This window comes from Mandrillus leucophaeus, unplaced genomic scaffold, assembly GCF_000951045.1.
Source record: "Mandrillus leucophaeus isolate KB7577 unplaced genomic scaffold, Mleu.le_1.0 Scaffold116, whole genome shotgun sequence".
Lineage (NCBI taxonomy): Eukaryota > Metazoa > Chordata > Mammalia > Primates > Cercopithecidae > Mandrillus > Mandrillus leucophaeus.
The window spans coordinates 3,289,256-3,316,329 of NW_012099876.1; the positions used below are offsets into that span (position 1 = coordinate 3,289,256).

Sequence of the window (27,074 nt, forward strand, 5' to 3'; positions counted from 1 at the left end):
GAGTTAATGGGTGCAGCACACCAACATGGCACATGTATACATATGTAACAAACCTGCACCTTGTGCACATGTACCCTAGAACTTAAAGTATAATAAAAAAATAAAAAATAAATGTGTGTCCCTCCAGTGCCCCTTGCCCCTTGTTCTCCCAAGCACCAGGGGACCCCGGTCTTAGATTCAAGTTGCATCACTAGCATAACCAGCTCCGGGAACCAGAGGGACACTGGAGGAACTAGTTTGGGAAATGAAACACATCAGCAAATGAGAAGTAATTTTATTCTCCTTTTCCTTTTACCCTAGTCTCACTCTCCATAGTAGGACCTGGATCTTTGCATCAGAGAAAACATAATGAACAATAACTCTAATGTGTCTTTCTTTCTTTTCTGCCCTAGTATTACTAGAACCTTTGCATCGGGGAAAACAGAAAAGGTGATCTTTCAAGCACTCAAGGAGTTAGGTCTTCCCAGTGGAAAGGTATTCATTAACTTAACAATGTATTTCTAAAACCATTTTGTTTATTTATCTTCTCATATGTAATGAGCTAGATTTATATTAAACTGATCTCAATTAGATTTGGAATTATATGTCAGTGACATATAGTACAGTTAATTTTCTTTTCTTTCTTCTTCCTCCCTCTCCCTTTCTCTCTCCCTCCCTCCTTTCCTTCCTCCCTTCCTTCCTTTTGTTTCCTGGGCATTTTAACCTAAATCTCTAAAAATGTAAATAGTTTGCTTCGAATGATTTTTGTTACCTCTCTTAAGAAAAAGAAATGAAGGCCAGCTCGCTGTGTTACACAGTTTATTTTAAAGAAGCTCACCAACACTGCCTCAACCAGGCACAACATTAGCATGAATAAGTAACTAATAAATTCAGTTCTACAAGGTGGTTGTGCAATATTTTGTGAAGCATCTCTCCCCACACCATTTGTATTCATGGCCCTTCAAATTTAAAAAAATTGAAATTAATTTATTGACTTCAAGAAAGATTGAAGCCTGGTACTATTTTAATAAGTCCTATTTGAAATATAAATTTCAGTATGAAAAGTAAAATCTTACATGGTTACCCTAAGCCCCTTCACATGGTCTTGTGAAAATTCACTAAATAAGCATAATTAAACCTTGGGCTTGATTTATTCAGCATCCTTCAGGCAGACACTTTTCTCCCTCAAGGTGAGTTGGAGGAAATGTTTATATTCATTCTTTGGGGTATTTCCCAGAGCAAGCCCAGCTGTAGCCAGGTGTTCACACACACAGAATCTGGCAGCGTGATAACTAGAAAAACTGATGTACACGCACTGTTTTTTAGGGAGATGGCCTGGCAGTGCCTGCAAGTTGGCCTCCGGGCTTCTGTCAGCAGGAATCAGAGATGAAGGCCCTGAGTCCAAGTGGTCTTCACCTTGCTTCATGAACCTTCATAGATTCTCACCCTCCAAGGGAAAAAAGGTTCTGTGATTCATAACATGATTTTGTTCCTTACAGAACGATGAAATTGAGCCCACGGCATTTACTTACGAAAAGTTCTATGAACTGACACAAAAGATTTGTCCTCGGACAGATATAGAAGATCTTTTCAAAAAAATGTAAGTTCCACATATGAGGAAGTGTCATATAAATATTATCACTGTCCTTTTTTATTTTTAAAACGTTTTTGTCCTATTTTAATATAGTATGTTGGTAGTATCTAGGAATATCTAGTCAGGGTTACATTTTTCACCCCATAGTTTATCAGTGTAAAAGTTCACTCTGAGTTTTTGAGAAACTTTTACATACATTAATTGCAGCACCTGGAACTTTTTTTTTGCATTGGCTTTACTAACTACCTACAATTTTAACCTGCTCCTTTAGGTATTAACCCATTATGTGAACTAACTAGATTCAATTTGGAATGTTAATATGTTTTTGAAAAGTTCATTCATTCCAATTATTTCAAATGGATGACTTACATGTTGTTTTTGAAGTAACATCTTCTGAAAATGGTAAAAAAAATAAAAAACTAAAAAAATAAATTTGCAGACATTTTCTGTGACCTAGTGGGAGTGTTTTCTTTCTTTTGTTGTTGTTGTTGTTGTTGTATTTTTCTCCCCTTATGAACAGTCTCTGGCCATTTTAAGAATTCACCACTACTTGAGGGTTAGAAAATAAGTTTAGAATTATCATCAACAAATGTCAACATGTAAATCGTACCTACTGTAGCATCATATACAAAAACTTACTTTTTCTAATAAATTTCTTTTCAGCAATGGAGACAAAACTGATTATTTAACGGTAGACCAATTAGTGAGCTTTCTAAATGAAGTAAGCTTTTTCATACATTAACTCCATAAAGTCTGTGTGCAGTGGCTTGCCTTCTCTGGTGTCCTCATTGCATGCCTGCATCATATGCCCTTATTCGCTTTGCTTCTGACCTGCTGATCTTTCCATTATGGCTTTACCAGGTGCAAAAATCAGCTGCTGCCCTGTGTGTCCATGTGCTTTCTTCACGTTGGCTTTGCACACCGCTTTTTGTTGGTTTCTGGCTGTTATATGTAGCTCTGGTTCTGTGTGTATGTGTGAATTGTATAATATATTCATTTAAGTAAATGTGTCTTTGTTTTTGCAAGATGATATTTAAGGTACTTTTTTTTTCTATTGATCTCATTAAATAGAAAGAGAATGGATTGAGTTTACTAGACTGTAGTTGGATTCTCCATTGCTAACTTTATCTCATACCTTTGCATGGACTGGAAAGCTTTATTTTTGTCTTTTAATGGATTGCATGTAAGAAAAATATGTTGGCTCAAATAGAATATTTTGACAACAAGCAAAACACTTGAGTTCCTGGGTGAAAATATATTGAGTTTTAGGCCAATAGGATTGCAGGTTAAATTTGTACTTTTTCTTTTTATAACAAGCTCAGAGCTAATTTTATAATGTGATTAACGTAACAACCAAAACTGGTTGATAAAATTTGCTTAAGCACAAGAGAAAAACATTTTAGAACAAAAAAAGTTTGCAACTTTTATTACAACTAAAATGAACTACTTTTTTCTTCACACAAGCAAAAAAAGTTTTCCCCTCAGTGAAACCCATCAAGAATCTTGTTAATCCAAAATGGAAAATTCACTTTTTTTCTAACACGTTAATAAGAGTTTAAGTGAAGGATGGACAATATGCTTTTGTTTCAAAATAATTTAAGTTAATCATTATACCATATAAAGAGAAAATGCCAGAAAAGACGGTATCATGACAGATAAAAGGTATTATCTTAAGAAAAGATAAAAAGGCAGACCTTAATTTGCCACTTCATAGAGACAAATTACATCTTCTTTTCTTTCCTTGTGAAGGTTCAGTGACTTCAAATTTATAAAGGTTGCACTTTAGAAACTATGTTAACTAAAGTGTAAATGCACTGATGCAAGAAAGAGAAAGTCCTACCCCACATATCAGACAGATGCCTCTCAAATAATCCTTCATGTATAATACAGTGTTCATTTTACTTGAAAACATTTCAAGTTTTTCCACTCCACTGGTTTTTCGTCATATAAATACAATGTTCATAATCTTTACCCAGATATTATCCACATTCTTATGTCACAGCTGCTCAGAAGTTAAATTGCCTTGTTTTGTTTCTTTAACCCCTTCCCCCTCTTCTGCCTTTTGTTTTTTGGTTTCTTGTTTTGTTTTGTTTTATGTCCCTTGGCTTCTTCATGCACTTTGGTTCATTGATCATCTTAGGTTTGGTGAGGTGAAGAGGGAAGACAGTGTAGTGTAAAGGAGAAAATCTACCACATCTTCAGTTTGCCACTTTCCAAGACAAGGCCTCTTGTGCTCTTTGGGATGAAGCCCTCTATTAAACATTACAGAGACCTTAATGCTGCATTTCACTGTTCAAAGGATGAAACAACTCTGAGGTCCTGAGGATACGTGCAGTATTTATAGGCTCTTATCTGATGCATTTCCTTTTATGCGTTGTTTTTGTTGGTGTTCCCAATAGTCACTCCTGTAATTCTTAGACATAATATTTAATTTTTTAAAAATATCACCATCCATACTTTCTTGTTCTGCCATTCAGATTCTTTCTTAAAGTATTTATTATTTGTCAACCTTTTATCACTCACTATTACAGTAGACAATAGCATTCTTTTTTTTTTTAATAGTGTTTCCTTCTATTTGATGTCCTATTCACATTAAGGAAGCACTTTAAATTTTGGGGTATGACTGATGGAATCAGTGTGATTCTAGATTTCTTTAGATCATAGAGACTGTAAGACTGCTCAGGAACGATTTATTTTTAATCCAAGTGTCTACCCTGAATGTCTTCCTTTTCTATCCTAGTGAACTCAACTGGAAGAACTAGACAAAAAACTTGAATGTCTGCTTGAAGAAGGCTTGTCAAACATAGAGAACATTCTACCTGTCCCTTGCACCCCCTCTTTTGAGTCCTACCCTGGACCCTCTTACCTCTCCAAAATCAACAACACCCCTTGGGCAGAACAACTTCAAAAGGAGACAGAGAGAGCTCACTCAAGAAAGAATGGGCATTGGAATGTAAGAGTCTATGACTCCAAAAGTTTAAACCTAAACATTTTCAAAATGCCTTAGCCACATAGTCTCAACAAGCCAGTATCCAACACTGCATTGGAAGCCCCTGTGAAGGTTCCTTGTGAAGGTTCAATGGCTTCAGATTTATAAAGGTTGCACTTTAAAAACTATGTTAACTAAAGTGTAAATGCACTGATGCAAGAAAGAGCAAATACTACCCCACATATCAGACAGATCCCTCTACTTTTAAATCCTTTGAGTACAATACAATGTTTATTTTACTTGAAAACATTTCAAGTTTTTCCAGTCCACTGGTTCATATAATGAGACAAAATAAAAATAAAAAATAAGCAAGTCCCATGAACACTGGAAAGGACAGAGTCCTAGTCTCATTTGCAGATGCTGATTGTCTACCCTGATATAAACAATTCAACGGAAAAACTCTTTGAAGTAATTAGAGAGTTCAGCAAGGTAACCAGAGAAACAATGAGCAAAGCAAAAAACCAGGAGACACACATACACTACCATTAACCAGTTAGAATAGATAGTAGGAAAACCTAAATCCCATTTATATTAGCAAAAGACATGCTGGCTCCTACCACCTTCCAACTGGTAAATGCCTTCACTCTTTCTATGAAAGTTTTTATTCATATACTAATGTGTATCTTCAGGGGGCTGCAAGGAGAGGAGAGACTATATATATATAGTCCACTTACTGCTTTGTTCACCCTATAGGGTGACCTCCTCCCTATCTAGGCAATCAACACTGACTAGCTTTTCAGTAGTAGCTTTAGACCTGACTCCTCATTGGCTTCTCAGTATCTCCTTGTTCGTTGCTCCCCAAAGTGTGATCCATGGACCAAGAGCATCGGCACCCCTTGGGAGCTTATTAGAAATGCAGAGTCTTGGGTCCCATCAAGACCTCCTGAGTCAGAGTCTGAATTTAACAGGATCTCCAGGTGATTTATCTACAGGTTCAAGTGTGTAAAGCACCATCCTAGTGGATTACTGGATTCCTCCTTGGAATGTTTAGTGTGAGTGAGAAGAATATGAGAGTGAGGTACACCTGTTATTCTCCACTAAGAATTTAGCCATAGGAATCCACCACTCAGAGCTAAAATTTTGCCACGTCTATGTCTCTTAGTCTCATCCAATGGACTGAGAGAAATCTTCTTTGCCTATATTATGAAAATAGCAAACTAGACAACAGGAGGGATAGCAGAGGCACTTAATGTGAGCTGCCACATGGTGAGACACTACTACTAGCTCAATTGCTTGTATGTGGCAAGACTAGTTAAAATCTCTTGGCTTTGGTTAGTTTTACCTCCCTTTCCCTATTCCTAATGAGAAGCAAAATTGATTTTTAGTTTTACCTTCATTCTCTGTTTGACTTCTTACAAAGATGATAACTAGGGTCCTGTAGAATCGGGAGATGGGTTGAGGGCAGGAGAGAGAGATCAAAATAAGGAAGAGAGGAAAAAGGTCCACAGGAATCAAGAAGTAGCTTTACTTTCTTGTTGCTGGTAATCTTCCCCCTTCCTCACACATATCATAGGATCACAGCAGGGTTCAACCTGACTTTTTTCTTTTTGCAGATGAAAGAATATTTTAAAAGGACCCAGGATCTCTTTCCTTTTACAAGATCTTTATGCTTTAAGTGCACAGGCAGAGAGAGAAGGAGGGTATTTAGTCTTATGAATTAGCTTATCCTTGCCAATTATTCCTTCTATATTTAAAAAATATTATTTATGTCAACATTCATCTCTCCCAGTGCTACTTGGATTGAAGCCAGATGAGGCCTCTTCTCAGTACCAGTAAGGACATAATACTGGAGTTCTGTTCATCTCCTCCTTACTTACTTGGACACAATTCTGTCACCTCTTTTTGGAAGTCATTTAGAATCTCATTTTACAAAGCACTGGATACCATGGGGTGAATAACCTGAGTACCTTGTTTCCCCAAATCCTACCTGAAAACTGTTAGTTCCTCAGAGATGTGAAGCATTCACCTCACTGTGCTTGTGTCTATGTTGAACTCTACCACAGCCTTATTACTGTGAGAGCAGCTGGAAATGATCCTTCTCCTCTTGTTTTTTCATATGAAAATAATAGTTTTTTACTCTAATGTAAATCTTACATTTGTTTCCTTTCCTTCGGATTACCCAGATTGCTTTATGCTACCTTTTTGAAGCATGAAGGTTTTAGGGAGAGCTGAAGATTGTGGTCTAGTGGAGCAGAAGCAAAGACAAATGCAATTTCACATTGTCTGTGCTTCATGCTTATTTGCTGCAAATGTAATTTTCAGAATATGATACATCCATTTTAGGACTTGGTTTTCCTGGCTTTGGCTTCTCATAGGCAGGATGATCTAATGAATATCATACCCTCTGACTAAATTTTAATAGTGTTTAATTGGGAGGACATCTGAAACACTGAACATTCTTCTATCCTTCTGGGACTTAGGTACTTTTCTTTTTACTGATATGCGAATATGTTAAAATGCCTACCTTTATATGTTAGGTAAAGTGATTCTTATACTTGAGCACATCAGAATTACTCAGAAGTCTTATGAAAAACACAGATTAATGGATTCCACCCCAGAGATCAGTAGATTCAGTAGATCTAGGGAGGGACCTGAGAAGCTGCATTTCTAGCAAGTTGCCAGGCGTTGGTGAGGCTGATGCTATCATCCACAGATTACACCTCAGGTAGTACCTTGTCAGAATACACAAATGCATGTATATTTAGAAATGCACAAAAATGTCTGAGTTTTCTCTCCTTTCCTAATTTTTTCTCTTCTCTCTCCTGTAGCTGAATCCCTTTTTCCTTCATTTTTTAATTCATATGGATTTGCCCCATCATCTCACTGAGTTCAGAATATTTACCAACAAACATATTTTTTTTTAAAAAACTTAATTTTAATAAGGAAGAGAAAGTGGCCAACTATGAACATAACAGTGCTGGGGTCTAAAAAGGACCTTTTTCATCCTGTATTCATCTTCTTCCATGGTATTATTTATGGAGATGTGAGAAGGGATGTGCCTAGAAAGATGGGTTTTTTGTTGTTGTCAGTTTGTTTGTTTTTAAAACAATGCATTCTCACCAGAAGGATGGAGCTCCTTGTTTCCTTGAGTAGTGGGCTCCATTGCATGATGGCATCAATTTCCTGAACAAGGTGTAGCATGCCTTCACTTGCCTGGCATTCCATGGTCCACTTCACAATCCTCTTTCTCTGCATATCCCATAACTTTTGTTCCTGGTGGCCTCAAGGCCTGCTGTTAATATAAGTTTCTGTTCTAGCATATGCGTGAATGTGAGCTGTTGTGAGCCATAATTTTTTAGATTACAACAGAAGCATGCTTCATTGGGATAAGTTGATGAAATTTGATATTGATTCTTTATGAGTTAATGCTCTTAACTCAGTGGGGGAGAAGGGGACCCAGAAAAGGCTGGGCCCCGTATGCATGAGGAAATGACATCCAAGTGCTCTGTTGGCCAAAAGCATTCATTCTGTGTATAGCTCACTTTTCCAATGCCCATTCCAAAACAAATAGGGAAGGGAAATCCATATGAACTTTTAACAGTTACTTTTTAAATAACTTTCCAACAATGTTTTTCAGTCTGTGCATATATTTGGGTAAAGAGTTGTCACCAAGGTCCTCTTTATTGACCAGGTTTTGCTCACATCTGCTTATCTGTCATTATTCCATTGAAGTTTGCTTTATTTATTCATGTATTCATTTATTTATATAAGGGATGACCAGGGACACAGTGCTGTCCTCTAATCCTCAGTGAACAGAAAGGAAGTTTATTGGACCCACTGCCTACACACACACACACACACACAATTGGAGCTGAGTCAGTTAGTAAACTAGATTTTTCATCATTGCCATGAAGTTAGGATGACATCACTGCAGGGACAGCATTGCTCCTGGTGCCTCATGTCATAGCAGGAGCTCCTTAGGTGTCGATTTGAAAACAGTAATGTCACCAACCTCTTAAGTCCTGTAATCATTCATGGACCCTCTGCCCAGAGAATTCTATATTGTTTATAGCTTGTAAATATGCTTGTGCTGATTAATTTTCATCATTGCAATTGGTTCATTTTGAAAAAAAATAGTTACTCAAGAAAATGAAATTTGTTGAGGGCCCAAGAAATCATGGATTGACGTAGAAAGCTGTTATGAAAATGAGATAATGTTTGCCTGTGTAACATTAGGATTTTTCTTGTTACTACTTCTGGGGTTTTGGAGGGGCACTTAAATTAGTATATTACCTATTTATTTGAACTATTTTTGGGGGTTGGTGTTTGCTTTTTTAAAATATTTTGACCTCACATTTTATAGACATTTATGCCAAATGCCTTCCCTGTTGTGTGGGAACTGGAAGACAGTACAATTGACATGCACACTGTATTACGTGTCCTTCAACTTTTGAAGGGGAAAAATGTATTCTGTCTCTCTCTCTAGTTCGGGGAGACTAACCCAAAGTACTCCCAAATCTGGACTTTTTGAAGTGTATTTTAAGGAGAAAGGCAGGAAGGCAGTGAAGTCCTATCTTTGTAATTATAAATATGATAGTCTAGATATACTTTGTTTTATAAATTATAAACTTAGTAATGTCTAATGCCTCAAGGCTAAGAAATAGCAACCTAAATGGAGTTATTTTCTTATCATAGCATCAACGAGATCCTCGATTGAATGAAATTTTATTTCCATTTTATGATGCCAAAAGGGCAATGCAGATCATTGAGATGTATGAACCTGATGAAGATTTGAAGAAAAAAGGTAATAAACATGAAAAAGGACTTTTTTTCTTTAAAGCAAGAAAATATGCAACTTTTAAAGCCTTGATTTCTTTAAAGATATCTGTAACTGCTTTGGAACTCCCTAGAGCCATGGATTGATGACTGATTTTTTTTTTTTTCTACTCTTAAGTTCATATATATTTTAGCTTTCATCAGAATTAGCCCATGTTGACTGAAGTATATTGTGAAATTTATTGTATTATTAAATATATTATAGTGCTATTTCCCCATGTACTTTCTTATATTAGATTATGATATTGCATATTGCTTGAAATATTAAAACAACCAATACAGTCTCTACTTGCAATCTTTGAAAATAATTTCTGTCATATAAAAACTTACATGTCTTCTTTTTCTCCCTTTTGTTTTGCCAAGCCAAATAAATTTAATATGTGATTTGATATGCCCTCTCACTGCTCATTTAACCTCTGGTATGAAAGATAAATACAATTAATATGAAGTTAAATAGGAATCGCCTTAGCTAATTGCTGGTGTTTCTGGACCTTGGCCCCTTTAAAAGAAACTTTGGAAACAAAGGGTTGTTCTCTCAAATATTTGTCAAAGGAAAGGCATGGGGAGAAATTTTAAAATCAGTCCCATAGCAGTGAGAAATGCCTGCAGAACATGGGAGGGAGAGCTGGGGGTACCTGAGCTAGAGCCTTTGGTCTTATGTCTCAGTGGAGAATTTAAAGAGATGAAAGTTCAAGTTCCATCTGTCCCATATGTCCATGAATCTCAAGGCCTCAGTTTCCTCCTTTTTAGAATATATATTTTTCTTTATATCTAATGCCAGTGAGTGTGGCTGAATGGTCTATATGTTATCTGGATCCTCTTTATAGATATGCCTGGCCCTCTGCACTGCATGATTTCACCCCTGATATTTTTCCAAGCCCAGTAGTTTTCTGTTTGGTTGTAGTTGTGCATTTACACTTTCTGCTATGGCTGAAGATACCTGTTTTGCAAGAACGCTTCATTCCTTCCCTCTCTGTCAATATTCTGAATACCGTAATTTATTTCACGTTGCTTATGATTACAGCAAAGGGTGGTACAACTTGGTAGAAAAATCTAACACTTTATAGTGGCAGGAGGTGATATGATTCTTGTCACTTCCCTGTGACCTTGAGCTAGGAACTAGCCTCCTGGGGCCTCATTTTCCCTTCTTGTAAGGTGGTGGGCATCATGCAGTAATTTGGCTAGTGTTTCCCTTCCCTACCTTCATTCTTTGAAGTTCGTAGAGGGCTGACTGGGTGCCAAGCACTGTGCCAGATGCTAGGAATTCAAAACAATAAGAAATGTCCCCAACCTTGAAGGCAGTTGCCATCTGTTCAAGGAGAAAGACAAGTGATTCAACAATTCCGTGGCAGTGTGATAAATGTCATGATTGAGGTGTGTCCTTGTTTATTTCCAAATTCCTTCTAAGTTTTAAAGGTCTGTGAAGTGACCATTGACACATCAAAAAGGGTAGCTTGACCATTTCACAAGTGATGGAAATTTTAATATCTGTCATTTTCAAGTGTGGGTGAGAATGCAGTACAAAGCCATTCTTACAAACTTCTGGTAAGACCCTACATTGGTACAACCATCTTGCGGAATATTTTGGCAATAGTTTATAAAGTGAAAAATATGCCTCTTATACAGCCCAGCATTTTCACTGCTAGGTATGTACCCTAGAGAATCTGTCATACATTCCCCAGACTCTGGATGCCAGAGCGGCACAGTTCTCAGATCTCTGCTCCATCTATACTCACTGTGTACCTGAGCTCATCCAAGCCAATGGCTTTACATTTCTTCTATTAAACTCTCCGGTCCTAACCTCCAGCTTACACTACAGACCTGTAGTAGAACTCTCCATTTGGATGCTGAATGGGCATTTCCAATGTATATATACAACATATTTTGATCCTTCCTACCCCTAGATCTGTTCCTTTCGAAGCCTATAAAATAGTACCATTATTTACCCAGTCAAAACCACTGGGCTCATGTTGAACTTGTTTCATTCTTTCACATCATGTCTGGTTCATTTGCAAAACCTGTAAGATCCAGCCTCAAAAGAAATCCTAAATAAATCACTTCTCACCATCTCCAGCATTACCGACTATCCAAGCCTTCATCATCCCTCTCCAAGCAACGCCTTCTCCTTCCTACTCAGTGCCCTACAATTTATGCTCCACACAACAGCCAGAGTAAATCTTTTAAAACCAAATCTAATCATGTTATTCCACCCTTCGAAACCCTCAAAGGCTTCCCAACACATTTAGAATAAAATCTAAAGCACTTAGTGAGGGCCAAAGTCCAACTAACATAGCCTTTGGCTCCATCTCCAACCTCATTTCAGGCTACATTTTTCCTTGGTCACTTGCTCTGTCTTGCTGTCATTGAATGATGTTGGCATGCACACACCTGCATCAAGGTCTTTGCACTTACTGATCCTTCTCCCTGGACTGGTGTTTCCTGGGTATGCGTGTGACTTGCTCCTCACACATGTACGTGACCTCAGAAGTGCTTTCACTGGCCCATATTTAACACGGCATACTGTCATGCTTTATCACCTTCCTTCCTGCTTTTTCTGTCCTTCTAGTACTTCTTTGACATTATAGTTATTTGTTTACTTATTTGTTTCTGTCACTCATAATATGAGAGTTTCATGAAGGCAGGGCTTACCTGTTTCTTCTATCACTGCATCTATCCTGGTGCCTCTAAAAGTACTTGCTCTTTAGAATGAATGAAGGTACCCAAGGAGAAAGGTATACAAATTTCTACTTTCATGTATAATTAGAAATGACCTAACTATCCATCAACAAAATAATGGATAATAAATTATAATATATTCATATATGGACTTCTGTGCCTTCAGTGAAAAATGAATGAACAAGATCTACTTGTATAACTGGTATATAAAGATAAAAATAGCAAGTTGCAAATGCACACAGTGGGATAGCTTTTATGTAAAATTGAGAACAGCCCAAACTACCTGTTGTTTGGATAAATGCATATGTAGTAAGATTGCAAAACCATTTTTGGGGTAAACACCAAAAGTAGAGTAGTAGTTATCTATCTGGTATGGAATGGAATTGAGGTGGGGTATACAGGATGCTTCAGTGGCATCAAGAATTATGTATTATTTTAAATGTAAATCAAATAATCAAAAATGTAAATCAAATAAGGCAAAATGTTGAGATCTGACCACACTAGTGTAGGTCCATGGCTATTCATTATGCTATCATCTGAACACTTCTGTAAGCTTGAAATCAGTTCATAACTTGCAAGTTCTTAAATAAAACAAAAAGTTGAAGCTGTCGATGCATCAACCATTTATAAGTTGCGTAAATACTGATTGTGGCTCCTGTAGTTACCACATGGGCTCTACCCCATGTCAGAAAGGTGTGATTGAAATGAAGGGTGCCTTTTGGGGCCACGTTTCAATGACCACTGTATACTCTTCTCACCAGTCCCATAACCTGACTTTTAGATAAAATTGAAAACTGAATTATTTAAATTCAGAAGCGCCATCATCTCCAAGAAAAATCCCTTTTCCAATTCAGTGAGAACAATAATGTCTTATAATTAATACATTTTCCATTTTTAAAGAGCACCTCTCATATCTATTCCCCTTATTTCCCATTATGATGATCTTGGAAGTCAGATAGGGCCAGTCTTTTTCCCCAATTGACAAAAGAAGGAGCTGAGACCCAGGAGCCAAAGGAGTGAGTAGCAAGAGCAGAACATGATACAGGTCCCGTGGACCCCTGGTCACCATACCTCCCCAGTGTTGTGTTTCTGAACTTGGGGGACCATGTACCTCTGCCATCATGGATGTAAAAGCAAAATGCCACCTGTGTGTGGAATTCATTATGTTACTTATAATGTGCAACTCTCTTATTTCATTCAAGTTCTGACAGATGAAGGTTCTTGGGAAAGAGACTATGAAGAAGTTTTTACCCTTATAATTTAAGCTGCCTCAACTTCCACGAATAAAACATGAGATGTGCATCTTCAGAGCTACAAGTGCTACTAAGATGTTCTTTTTCCCCTAGGCCTTATATCAAGTGATGGGTTTTGCAGATATCTGATGTCAGATGAAAACGCCCCAGTCTTCCTAGATCGTTTAGAACTTTACCAAGAAATGGACCATCCTCTGGCTCACTACTTCATCAGTTCTTCCCATAACACTTATCTGACTGGCAGACAGTTCGGTGGGAAGTCTTCGGTAGAAATGTACAGACAGGTTCTCCTGGCTGGTTGCAGGTGAGGAACTAAGATGGCAATTTGTTTTTTGTGTGTGATGCCCTTTAGTTTAATTTACTTTTCTCTGAAAAATAGGAAATAGTAATCAGGATGAAAAGGACATTTGTTTATTCCCTTTAATGGATTATCATGGTCATTTAACCTTGAGAAAAGGGCAATATCTCTTCCAGAAAAACCACTGGGCTCATGTTGAACTTGTTTTATTCTTTCACATCATGTCTGGTTCATTTGCAAAACCTGTAAGATCCAGCCTCAAAAGATCTACAGTCATCCAAAAGACTTTACTGTAAAAAGACTTTTCTTTACTGTAAATTTAAAATATGCCCCCAAAACCACAAAAAAGAAAACATGCATATTGTAAGAAGTCATGTTGAGTTTTCTGTTGATTATAGGTATTTGTTATTAGCGCCATGCTCTAACCAATTGAGCTAACTGGCCATTGATTATAGGTATTTGTAAATTAGCTTTATTTGATGTAAAATTTAAAAATTTAGTTTTCTGAGAATAGAAATTATTGAAAATAGTTTTTGTTTTATAGAAACTGACAAATATTTCAGGTTTAAAATATGGCAAAAGTAATGAAAGTGAAACATAAGAAATGTAGTTACATTATGATTTTTTTTCTTGGTTATCAATTAAATAATATTTTCTTTTAACTCACTATTTTTTTGGTTATGGAAATGCGTTGAAAGAAATTAACTGTGTTACTACTTCCATTTGCATATTTCCTCTGAATACTTGAGTATGAATCACTAAACATTTTCTGGAATGGCCAAAGTAACATCATCCAGCCTATCAAAATTAATAGTAATTTTGATGTTATCAAAAATCCAGCCCACATTCATATTTCCCCAGTTGTCCCCAACCAAATTGTCTTTTTTTTTCTTTTCTTTTTTTTTTAAATTGAGACAGAGTTTTACTTTGTTGCCCAGGCTGGAGTGCAGTGGCGTGATGTCGGCTCACTGGAACCTCCCCTCCTGGGTTCAAGAAATTCTCATGCCTCAGCCTCCCAGGTAGCTGGGATTATAGCCTCCCAAGTAGCCATCACACCTGGCTAATTTTTGTATTTTTAGTAGAGATAGGGTTTTGCTGTGTTGGCCAGGCTGGTCTCCAGCTCCTGACCTCAAGTGATCCGCCCGCCTCGGCCTCACCACGCCTGGCCCCCAAATTGTCCCTTATTGCAGCTTTGTCACAAGTAGGATTTCATCCAGAACCATGATGCTTGTTATATTTCTTAAGTCTCTTAATCTCACTCAGACAATCCCTTTTTGATAATACCAACCAGATGAGGAGTATAATGTAGTTTTTACCTGTATATGCCATGAAATAATCAGGTTACTTATTCAATTTTCTGTTCTGTAAGAAAACAACTTATTTTTATGTCTTTCTTTTAATTTGTATACACACTATTTTATTGTAAAGTTTCAATATTGTAACTTCACTATGTCCCTAGATGTGTTGAACTTGACTGCTGGGATGGAAAAGGTGAAGACCAAGAACCAATAATAACTCATGGAAAAGCAATGTGTACAGATATCCTTTTTAAGGTAACTTTTAAAATAATTACACAGACTTTTCCAAACTCTGTAAAAATGCAGGAAATAGGGAGATGGAGAAGAGAAAACAAATGATTCGTTTTCTCAAGCATTGTACCTTCATATTTTCTTCTTTCAGTCTTGAGGAAAAAGTCAAGACAAAGATCTTTTCCACTGAATGTCCCCTTCATGATACTTTTCCTGCTTTCAAATGGTGACTGTGTTATGTAACAAGGTTTCTCTGGCAGAGTTTACCTAGTTTTACTTACCTTAAAAATAATATCTCCTTTTGTTATGTACTTATTTGCTTATTTACTTTGTATTATTCCTAAAGGACTTCAAGGTGGCAGAAAAAAATAAATAGAATACAGGAATAAAATACACGGTAAATAGGGCCTATACAAATAGGATAGGCTGGGTGTGGTGGCTCACGCCTGTAATCCCAGCACTTTGGGAAGCTGAGGTGGGCAGATCACCTGAGGTCGGGAGTTGGAGACCAGCCTGACCAACATGGAGAAACCCTGTCTCTAACAAAAGTGCAAAATTAGCCAGTCATGGTGATGCATGTCTGTAATCCCAGCTACTCGGGAGGCTGAGGCAAGAGAATCGCTTGAACCTGAGAGGTGGAGGTTGCAGTGAGCCAAGATTGCACCGTTGCATTCTAGCCTGGGCAACAAGAGCGAAACTCCATCTCAATAAATAAATAAAATAATAAGAGAATAAGATAATGAGGTTAGACAAATCAAAAGAATGAAATTCTGTGGTTGGCGAATGTCAGCTACAGCTGTCTGTCAGTTTGGTGTAACTCAGGATAGATATTACAACACCAGGAGCAGCAGTTTTCAACTCCACCTACATGTGAAACAGCACCATGGGTATTTTCAACAACACAGGTGCCACTGGGCATGGTGGCTCACGCCTGTAATCCCACCACTTTGGGTGGTGGAGGCAGGTGGATCACTTGACATCAGGAGTTTGAGATCAGCCTGGCCAACATGGTAAAACCCAGTCTCTACTAAAAATACAAAAATTAGCTGGTGTGGTGGCGAGCACCTGTAATCCCAGCTGAGGCGGAGGCAGGAGAATTGCTTGAACCCGGGAGGCGGAGGTTGCAGTGAGCCCAGATCATGCCATTGCTCTCCAGCCTCAGCAACAGAGAGAGACTCTATCTCAAAACACACACACACACACACACACACACACACACAGATGTCTAGATGCTATGCATAGTATTTTTCTTAGCCAAGATGTTGGAGAGTTTTGACCAGCAATGAATTCAAGATAATATTTCCTGATATGTACCAAGAGTATATTCAAGTGGGAAGCCATGAATTTGCACAGCCAGGAAGAATAACTAAATGACTACCATAAGGAATGCCTCAATAAAATATTTCAAGATTATCTAACCTCGGGCTTTATCATGTCAAATGGATTTGCCTAGATAACTATTGTGAAATATTTTTCTGATTAACTGAATGACGAGATTTGCCCTGTAATTAGCTACAAACCACTAAGAATTTGGGGATTTTTACCAAATACAATGCTCTGGTTGTAGAAGTGCTGATTTGAAGCCTTCCTTTCTCAAGCTAAGCAGAGGCAGGGCCAACCGTCTCTTAAAGCCTCTCCTATTTCATGGAGAATAGTGAAAAGGGAAGATTATGTTTAGCTCCTTCAAATGTTGTTTTCTGTAATTAAGCTCTGCGTTACAGATGGGGGGTCCAGAACACTTTACTGATTCACTTACATGTTGTCTGACCAACCAGAACCCCTTCCCTCGACCTTGTAACCAGGCTAATAGGAAACAAGGGATACTGTAAATGTCACATGAATACACAGAGGTCTACATCAAGTTAATGAAGTATAACCCAAGACTGATTTCCAAACACAGAGGAAAGTCAGTAAAAGCCTCCAACAGTCCTTAGGTTACTGCCCACAGTTTCCTGCACGAGGTGGGGAGGAATCATACAGTGGTCTGGAGTGAGAGCCTCTGTGCCAGAGATCACCTGCTCCTCAAGAAGAAAGGTGGACTCTGAACTCCTGGCTTGGCAGATTAACAAGCCGGAAACTGGCATGCCACTTAGGTGAAATCTCTTGTAAGTTAATAGCACCATAATTCTGGAGAAGTAAAAGATAGCTTAAAAATTGTCATTAACCATTAACTGCACCGTGGCTGTAACCACAGGGAACTCAACCTGTAGAGGTATTGAGATAGATGGGGGCTCCAGGTCTGAATTGCTGGAACTGACTTCCTGAAAGACTCAATTAGTAGCCTCTGAATAGTGTTAGGTGCCTTAATTTTTTGGCTGTTTTCTCTCATTAACATTTTTTTTTTTGTCTTTAAAGGATGTAATTCAAGCCATCAAGGAAACTGCATTTGTCACATCAGAATATCCTGTAATTCTCTCCTTTGAAAATCACTGCAGGTATAATGATCCATTCTACCTCAAGTCTCTGTGTGGTATTGTTTCCTAACCCCTAATGCCCACTCCTGCTCTACATCTTTTTAAATAGCTGAGTAGTTTGTTTTGTGAAGTACCGAGTTCAAATAATCCTCCAGCAAGGACACCTACTCTTACGCAAAGCAAAAAACATTAAAAAAAAAAAAAAACATAAAAAAACCAGCCTTGCCCCCACCAAACCAAATCATTTTAATGTGTTTCAGAAATACTTGTTCCGAACAAAAGTTCAGAGATTGGGACACCTTACTTAAAGTTCCATTGAGTTGGAAGATGTGGCAGTATATTTGAAATCAAATTTGATTAACTTGAAAGACATTTTTTATTCTTCTTTCCAGCTCTTAGTTTTGGAACAGAATCTCCTTCTCCGTCTTTTAAAATTATACCAGTTAAAGTTTTTGGTACATCTCACATTAGCATTAAGAGGACAATCGTGCTTTTTGCCAAGTGAGAATCTTAATTGCCTAGGAATGGGTGCTTTTTATTCTTGGACGGTTAATGGGTGTTTGAATTTACAAATGCCACTTTTTTTTCTCTCCAGCAAATATCAACAGTACAAGATGTCCAAATATTGCGAAGATCTATTTGGGGATCTCCTGTTGAAACAAGCGCTTGAATCACATCCAGTATGTATTTTTAGCAAACCATATTTCTAGCATGAATGGATTTGTTTTGAAAATTTCTGAGGGGTCAAGTAGTACTGGAGGACTAATGCTAAAGATCTTCATATTTATTTAAATTCTTTGGTACAGAAAACTTACATCATGCTTCAGAGGGATGTAAAGAGACACAAAATAAACATCTGGTTCAATTTAATTTGGAGGATCTTTGGGTCTTATGGTTTTTCAGATCTCAGTCTTAAAATTTCATAAAGCACCCAGGCCAAGAGTCCAGATTCAGGTCAGTCATTCTCAACTTCAGTTACATGTTGGAATCACCTGCAAAACTGTTAAAAACTTACCTGTGCCAGGGCCCCACTCGGAGACTGGTTGAATTGATGCAGGGTCAGGCCTGAGCATGGTGTTTTAAAAGCCCTCCAGGTGAACTGTCTATGCACCCAGGATTCAGAACCCATGGGAGCCTGATGCTGTGGAAAGTGCCCTGAATTGATGTCATGGCATCCTGAAGTTCACATTCCTAACTCCAAAATAAATCATTGGGCAATGTTACACATGCATTTTTGAACTTCATTTTACACCTGCTAATTTCTTCATAAAGCGAAGAACATTAACCTGTGCTCCATAGACAGGCTTTATGAGATCTATGAATTCATTCTAATTGCATGCAATTTTTTTGTATATACTCATTCTAGAGAGTTAATCACATTTTTATAAGGATCCATGACCTCCAAGAAATTAAGATCCACAGTCACAAGATGTTATGAGCTCCAAGGCAGCTAATGAAATCAAAGCAGAAAGAACTGCTATTGACAAGCAGCACCTGATGGGCTCAAACCCGGTAGCTTGAGGTAGTGGCATAAGAACATCACAGCAAGTGACAGCAGGAAGGTTCTATGTACTGCATGTAAACACTTTAGGTGGTTTAACAATGAGGTTCTTTTCAGAAGTGTGTCTATGGGAACTGAAAAAAAAATGTGAGAGACAAGGATATCTGTATCCTTTGCCCCCCTTCCTTCTTCTCTTGAACTTGCAGAAGCAGTTGCTGCAGGTGACCTGCCCATATCCTTACAGTGCCTCCTGTTTCCCTGAACACTGGCCTGACTTTCCACTGCCAACTTCCACAGCTTCTTGCCTGAGAGTGAGCTCTGGTCACTGGAGCCTGCTCTGCCACACATGAAAGATAGACCAGCAGTGCCAGGGAATTATCATCCTCTCCCATGCTTCATCCTTCCTGAGGTGGGATAACCCTGAGCACCTGCTCTTCTCTGCCTCCCAGGGTTTCCCAGCAGAATCGTGCTCCAGGTGGCTGCAGTGATAAACTTGCTTGGTAACACACCCTTGATGGGCCGCCTGTCTTCTTTTTCTCATTTCCCCACACCTCTGTTGGAGTTTCCTTCCAAGTAGATGACCTGGTGCAATAATACTTTTCTCTGAGGCTGTTTCTAAGGGAACCCAAACAAGAAACAGCTCTGATTTATTTTATTTATTTATTTTTACCTAGGCCCTCTGTTTATTTTCCTGATTGGGTTAAGGTGATTGCTTTTGTGGAAAGATCACTGTATTCTTAGTGAAGTGATGTGCACATATTCTTTCCAGCTGAAGGGTGTCCAGGTTCTTGGCATCTTGAACAAAGAATTGGGCAAAATGCACAAACAAAGCAAGGAAAGAATGAAGCAACAAAAGCAGAGATTTATTGAAAATGAAAGTACACTCCGCAGGGTGGGAGGGGCCTGAGCAGAGGGGCTCAAGAGCCCCGTTACAGAATTTTCTGGGGTTTAAATACCCTCTAGAAGTTTCCATTGGTTACTTGGTGTCTGCCCTATGTAAGTGAATAGGATGAAGTAAAGTTATAAAGTCATTTACTCAGTGTACATCCCATGTAAATGGAGAGGATATTTCCCATCGTAGCTGAAGTGTTTCCATTTGATTTAGTTCTAGGAAGTCAGCATGAATAGGCCTTACATTCCCTGCCTCTAGACCCTGTTCTCCTTTGAATACAGGACAGGTGTTTTGGGAAGCATAGGTAATATAAATGGGAATAAGACCTGCTCCTGGAGCTAAAGAGCTTTCAACCTTGGGAGTGGGAGGAGGACACAAACGTGAACACATAACTAGAAAAGAAGGTGGCTTATGATGCTTTATTTGTTGGAGGTGTCCTGGTACAAGAGAGGTCACTGGGGAATGGGCCAGTGATCTTCCTTATACCAGGCTGCTGGAAGGAAACAGCATTTCAACAAAGGGTTTTATTGGAGGCAAGACAGACATATGAGTGCACAGTGCCTTACATATAATAAGTAGTATAAAAGCAAGTTTTAAAAATGAATGGATGGGTGGAAGGGGGGGTGGGTGGGCATATAGAGAGATGGGTGGAGGAATGGGAAATGGATGACTAGATACAGGACGATTCTGTAGATCAGAGGTGACAGCATGCAGGGACATCTCCTTTGCATATATGAATCTAAGCAAATGATGCTGTAGTCAAGTTCAGATTCCAGGAATTGGAACAACTCTGTTCTTGATTCCCTTATCAAACCCACTAAACCACAATCTCAAGTGTTGAGGGTTGGGTCAGCCTACTGAGCAGACAGGTTTACTATACAGCCTGACCCTTGGGAGGATTTGGGGGGGCCTCTAACTTGGGAAAGCCAATTCTGACCCCAGCCGTCAATCATCCCTTGCACTTTACCAGATACTTAAAAGGTGCAAGGCCCTCAGGGGAGCAGGAACCCCTCCCCCGCACACCCTGGGCCAGACCCCTGCTCCACTGGGGAGGTTGGAGCAGCTCTGCACACCTCTGGAAACTATGTGGATTTCAAGTTTGCAGCACTGGTCCAAGGGAAAGCTGAATGAGTGTGCTAACTTGGGTTGGGGAGTGAAAACGGAAGGCTGTGCCGCCTGCCATCTAGTGGATGTTGGGTTGCATCACTCCCAGGCCTCCCAGGCTCCTCCTGGGCTGGGAAGGAGAATGGAGAAGCACAGGCCTTCCTTAATTCAGCTCTTTCTGTTTCTCTCTAGCTTGAACCAGGCAGAACTTTGCCATCCCCCAATGACCTCAAAAGAAAAATACTCATAAAAAACAAGCGGCTGAAACCTGAAGTTGAAAAAAGTAAGTGAAATACACACATATATAATGGAAGCAAGTATAACACGTATGGACATTTCAGCTGTTTAGAATTCAATTTATTTTAAAACCACTGATTTTAGGGGGAAGGATGTAGGGGTGATGTTACAGGTACTTTTCAGAGCAAGATTGCCACATTTCCATTTAAGTTTAATTTCCACATCAATTAATTCATGCAGTAGGAAAAGCATATTTATATATTCATATGTCAGAATTTGGAGGGGGCCCAAGGAAAAATGAGAGGAAAGTAGAAGCATTTTAGAATTTCTCAAGATACAAGGAACCAGCATTTTATAATATTACACACTCTAAAGTCCTCATAAGTTTCCCTTTTCAGTTTGCCCCTGTGCTCCAAACATATCTAGGGATACTAGGTACATAAGAGTATGTGACTGTGTATATGTGAATAAAGAGATCTAGAGACAAATGATTTTATATAGTCATGTTTCCTTTTATTCTCCCAGGATGATTTCCTTGAAAATATTTTCTTCCAGAGTATATCTTAGTTCAGTGAATTAATGGTATCAAATATTGGCATGGTTACACTGCATTTTCCCCCCAAGTATTCTAAATGAAAAATTTTAAATTATGTTAATGGCAGTTTATTTTATTACAAAAGCAATACTGCCATAGAAAAATCAAGACAATGAAAAGTATAAGAAAGTAACAGCACTAACATGTATTATACACATATTCATATACTATAGACACATGTACATAATGTACATGTCTAGGTATATACCTACATTTTTAACATAATTGAGATCATATTAATGGTACTGATTTTTAATTTTTAAAATTTAACCAGGTAAGTATACTTACATCAGCAGGATATAAATCTACATACTAACTTTAATCCTAATGTATGAAACACTATATAGAATTTAATATCTATTACGTAGAATTGTATGCATTTATTATAGCATGATGTGACCAGTCCCAAGTTGATGGATTTTCACTACTATAAACATGCTTGAATGTTATTTTGTATGTTTGTGCAACCCTCTCCTTGAAATCAATTGGTGCGATTAGAGTTATTCACCCAAAGCATATACATATTTTATATTGTGATATAGTTTGTTATACTTTCTTTTAGGAAAGTTCTACCAACTTAGACTCTTCACCAGTCATATATGAGAGTGCCTGTTTCCCACCAATATCCTTAATGCTGGCTGTTGGCCATTTTTAAATGTGTGTCCAACTCATAGAAAAAAAGTGGTACCTTAGGGGTTTTGTTATTTGTGTGTCTTTAATAACTAGTTTTTTGCATATTATGATTTGTGGTTTGTCCCTACATGTTTTCCCATTTTTATTATTTCATTTACCTTTATCTTTCTGACTTATAGAAAAATATTAGTCTTATTTTGCATAGTACGATATAATCCCAGTTAAATCCATTGCAAATATTTTTTTCCTGAGGTTTTGTTGCCAACCTGCCTATTTTCTGTCAATTCCCCATGACTGTTCATAAACCTTGGTCTGTGCCAGATTCTCCAAATTATAGGCTTTTGTTATCTAGCCTTAAATTCTTTACAAGGACTGAACCTCCTCTCAAACTTGGTGACCAGAATTTTGGTCATTTCACCCATGACCCCGCAATTCTTCATCATGTGTGTATAAGGTGGTTGTTAAGGTTTCTTACAAGGTCAAGACCACCAGGAATGGGCGAGAGAGAGATCACTGCTGAACCTTAGGAACATGGCGCACTTGGTGCCTGAACATTCTGTTTCCTCTGCCTTTTCATGTCCTCCTTCTCAGTGTCGATCTGAAGGCTTAGGGTTTGTATGTCACCTAGCATCTGTCACCATCTCTTTGCATGTTTTTGCTAACAGAACAGCTGGAAGCTTTGAGAAGCATGATGGAAGCTGGAGAATCTGCCTCCCCAGCAAACATCTTAGAGGATGATAATGAAGAGGAGATCGAAAGTGGTGAGCTGTTTGCTTTTATTTTAAGTTACATGCTTCAAAAATACTTTTTAAATAAGAAAACCAGGCTGGACACAGTGGTTCAAGCCCATAATCCCAGCACTTGGGGAGGCCGAGGTGGGAGGATTGCTTGAGCCCAGGAGTTCAAGACCAGCCTGGGCAACATTTTCATAGAGATGAGACCCCATCTCTACAAAAAATAAAAAATTAGCCAGGCGTGGTGGCCTGTGTCTGTAGTCCCAGCTACTGGAGAGGCTGAGGCATTAGGATCCTTTGAGCCCAGAAGTTCAAGGCTGCAGTGAGCTGTAATTGCACCACTGCACTCTAGCCTGGGCAACAGACTGAGGCCCTGTTTCAAAAATACATGAGTAAGAAAACCAGGAATTTCTTTCAGAAGACCCTTTTATATAATAATGCTGTTTTAATTCTTAATAGTAATATTTTGGTGTTCTTGGTATTTTGCCAAATACTTCCAATTTTTTCTGACGACTAAATTTTAATGGCCTTGTCATCTCCCTTCCTATTGGTCATTCAGCTATTCAGCAGAAATTCATAGCCAGAGAATCCTTGAGCACTTGCTGTAGTAGGCAGAGGAAACAATATAAAGAATATTTTGCAATCCCTTTCTATAGACAAAAGCATGAACTTCAGTCTTGTTAATGATGATAGTAGAGAGGCAAGTAATTTAAGAGACCCTCAGGCAAATAGCTGGTTTGTCTGCACAAAGTGAACTACAAATCCAAAGCTGGTATTAAAATTTCAAGTTCAAATTCCTTCAAATAACCAGCTCACCAGAATTATCTCTGTGAAGCTAGATAATTTTAGGAAGGCAGTCTTGCTTAAAATATTTGAATATGTGCTACTACCTTCTCTTTTACTTTGATCACATAGCAGCAATCATAATGTTCAGATGTAAATGGGTCATTTGAGAGTTTCGGGGTGATTTTAGAGAATTATTTGTTCGTTATATATCATGAGAATTGATGAACAAAATGACGAGGACTTGAGTTGGTTATACAATGCTTTGGATTTATATACAGGCATACCTTAGAAATATTGCAGATTGAGTTCTAGACCCCTACAATGAAGTAAATATTGCAAAAAAGTGATTCACAGGAATTTTTGTTTTCCAGTGCATACAGAAATTATATTTACACTGTACTATAGGCTATTAAGTGTTCAATAATAGCATTATGTCCAAAAATGTAACTTAATTAAAAAATATCTATTGCTAAAAAATGCTATTATCTAAACCTGCATCAAATTGAAATCTTTTTGTGGAGTGTCTTGCCTTGAGTGAACAGTGAAGTCGTTGCCAAAGATTGGGGTGGCTGTGGTAATTTTTTAAAATAAGACAACAATGAAGTTTGCTGCATCAATTGACCCTTCCTTTCACAAAAGATTTCTCTGTAGCATGCACTGCCATTTGATGACACTTTACCCAGAGCAGAGCTTCTTTCAAAATTGAAGCCAATCCTCTCAAACCTTGCTGTGATGCCTTCTCAACTAGGTTTATGTAATATTTTACATCCTTTGTTGTCATTTCAACAATGCTCATGGTATCTTTACCTGGAGTAGATTCCATCTCAAGAAACCACCTTTGCTCATTCATAAGAAACAACTCCTCATCTGTTTAAGTTTTATCATGAAATTGCAGCAATTCAGCCCCATGTTCAGGCTCCTTTTCAAATTCCAGTTCTCTTACTCTTTCTACCACCTTTGCAGTGACTTCCTCCACTGAAGTCTTGAACCTCTCAACGTCATCCATGGGAGTCTCCCAAACTCCTATGAACGTTGATATTTTTACCTCTTCCCATAATTGTGAGTGTTCTTAATGGCATCTAGAATGGTGAACACCAGAAGCTTTTCAGTTTACGTTGCCCAGATCCACCAAAGGACTCTCTCTTTTAGGAAGGTTAGGTGTAGAGTTAAAAATCCGAAAGCTGAAAGAATTAACTAACCTTATTCAAGACTCCTTAATAAAGACTCCTGACTGTGGAACAGACTTTATAAGTGATTCAGTTGCATGTCCAGTCCTTGGGTTTGACATTACTCCTAGAGAAAAGTCGTAATGACTGTACTTTCATTTGTTTTATGTGGCAGGGAGGGTCTAGGGGGCTAAAGATATCTGATACAACTCAGTTGATATTTGTTATTATGGTCGTCTGTTTCTATGCAATAAACCTTCCCCAAATTTAGGGGCTTATAACAATACCTTATCATTTTCTGTCATAATTCTGTGGATCATCTGGGCTCAGGTTGGTGGTTCTCCCTTGAGTTTCTCATGCTTTTGTCGGCAGATGACATCTGGGGCTGACTGGTTCCCTTGGACGGGTTATCCAGGACGGCTCGCTCACATGCTGGCGATGGATGCTGGCTGAACGCTGGGAGCTCAGCGAGGCCTTACTGACCATAGTACCCCCGTGGCCTCTCTCTGTGGTTTGGGCTTCTCACAGCACAATGGCTAAGTTCCCCAGATGGAACATCTAAGAGCCAGTGTCCCAAGAGGCAGGAAGCAGAAGCTGCTAAATTATTTAAGAGCTAGGCCTGGAACTGGTGCAGTATCATTTCCTCTATGTTTTATTCATCAAAGCAGTCTCAGGGCCAGCCCAAGTTCAAGAGGGTGAATGAGTGACAAGGTCACGTTGCATAAGAGCACAGAGGAAGGCAGATGTTATGGCAGCTGTCTTTGGAAAATATAGTCAGCCATGATACCGACTGTATTTTTCACATTTTTTGCAAATAATAAACCTAAACAAGATTTTAAAAAAATATATTGACAGAAATATATTTCAAACGATCAAGAAAATACTCCTAAGATGCAAAAAAGATGACTATTCAGTAAAACCTGTTCCTTTAATTTAAATTTCATAGATGGTAATTAAAATATGTAAGGCATTACTGATACAATAATCCAGTAAAACACACTGTAGAAATAATAGAATACATTAACAAGAAAACAATGTTAATAATAATTAACTACCATCGTTGTACCAACAGTGGACCAGGCATTTTACATTACAGCCTTATCTAATCTGTATACAGCCTGATGAAATGGGTATTACTATTATTTTGTTTGTTTGTGTGTTTGTTTTGAGACAGAGTCTCACTCTGTTGCCCAGGCTGGAGTGCAGTGGCGCGATCTCAGCTCACTGCAAGCTCCGCCTCTGAAATGGGTATTATTACACCAATTTTTCAGATGAGGGGACTAAAGCTTAGAGAGGTAACATATTTTGCACATGATCCCACAGCGGGCAAGTGATAGCACTAAGATTCAATCCCGGAGCTACCTGATTCCAGGGTCAAGACTTTTTGTACCTTACAGTACTGCCCTTTCAATTTACAGGAATATGGTAAAAACATAGATATGCAAAAATACTTTTTCAGAAAGGAGAAATAATAGAACGAATGAAAGTCAAAGATGTGTTGGTTCCTAAACACACACAGTCATGTAAAATGAGCATCAGTATGACTTCATGTATTATTAAAGGTGCTTTCCCACCATCTACATACATATGGTAATTATTCCTCCAGGCAGAAAAAGATTTGCCTCCAGTGACTCCCATGCTATTCCAAAATATACTTGAGATTTGGGTTAAGTTTTAACAGAAATAACCACATGATTTAGTATACCAGTAGGAAAGTACCTAAGGACAGAATCATCCACCTAAATGGCACAAGGCTCCTGTTACACCTGTTATGTATGTGATTCTTAGGTTGCCCCAGTAACACTTGGTTTCGGTTCTGGTCAACCAGTTGGCTGTAATTACCTTAGTACCACTGTATGAATCTACTATGTATGTGTGACTAGAGTCTCTAATTTAAATACATCAGCATAGCAGGCAA

General features: G+C 38.3%; 1 protein-coding gene across 1 annotated transcript in view; it reads left to right on the forward strand.

The window, feature by feature from the left end:
• The window catches only part of PLCB4 (phospholipase C, beta 4), a 293,921-nt gene that overhangs the window by 187,359 nt on the left and 79,488 nt on the right, over positions 1–27,074 (forward strand). The window contains exons 9-18 of the mRNA XM_011998921.1: positions 393–474; positions 1,479–1,579; positions 2,237–2,294; positions 9,198–9,306; positions 13,361–13,571; positions 15,025–15,118; positions 17,450–17,529; positions 18,104–18,188; positions 21,198–21,288; positions 23,136–23,231. Coding sequence (XP_011854311.1) covers positions 393–474; positions 1,479–1,579; positions 2,237–2,294; positions 9,198–9,306; positions 13,361–13,571; positions 15,025–15,118; positions 17,450–17,529; positions 18,104–18,188; positions 21,198–21,288; positions 23,136–23,231 — 1,007 coding nt within the window. The remainder of the gene's footprint in view (positions 1–392; positions 475–1,478; positions 1,580–2,236; positions 2,295–9,197; positions 9,307–13,360; positions 13,572–15,024; positions 15,119–17,449; positions 17,530–18,103; positions 18,189–21,197; positions 21,289–23,135; positions 23,232–27,074) is intronic.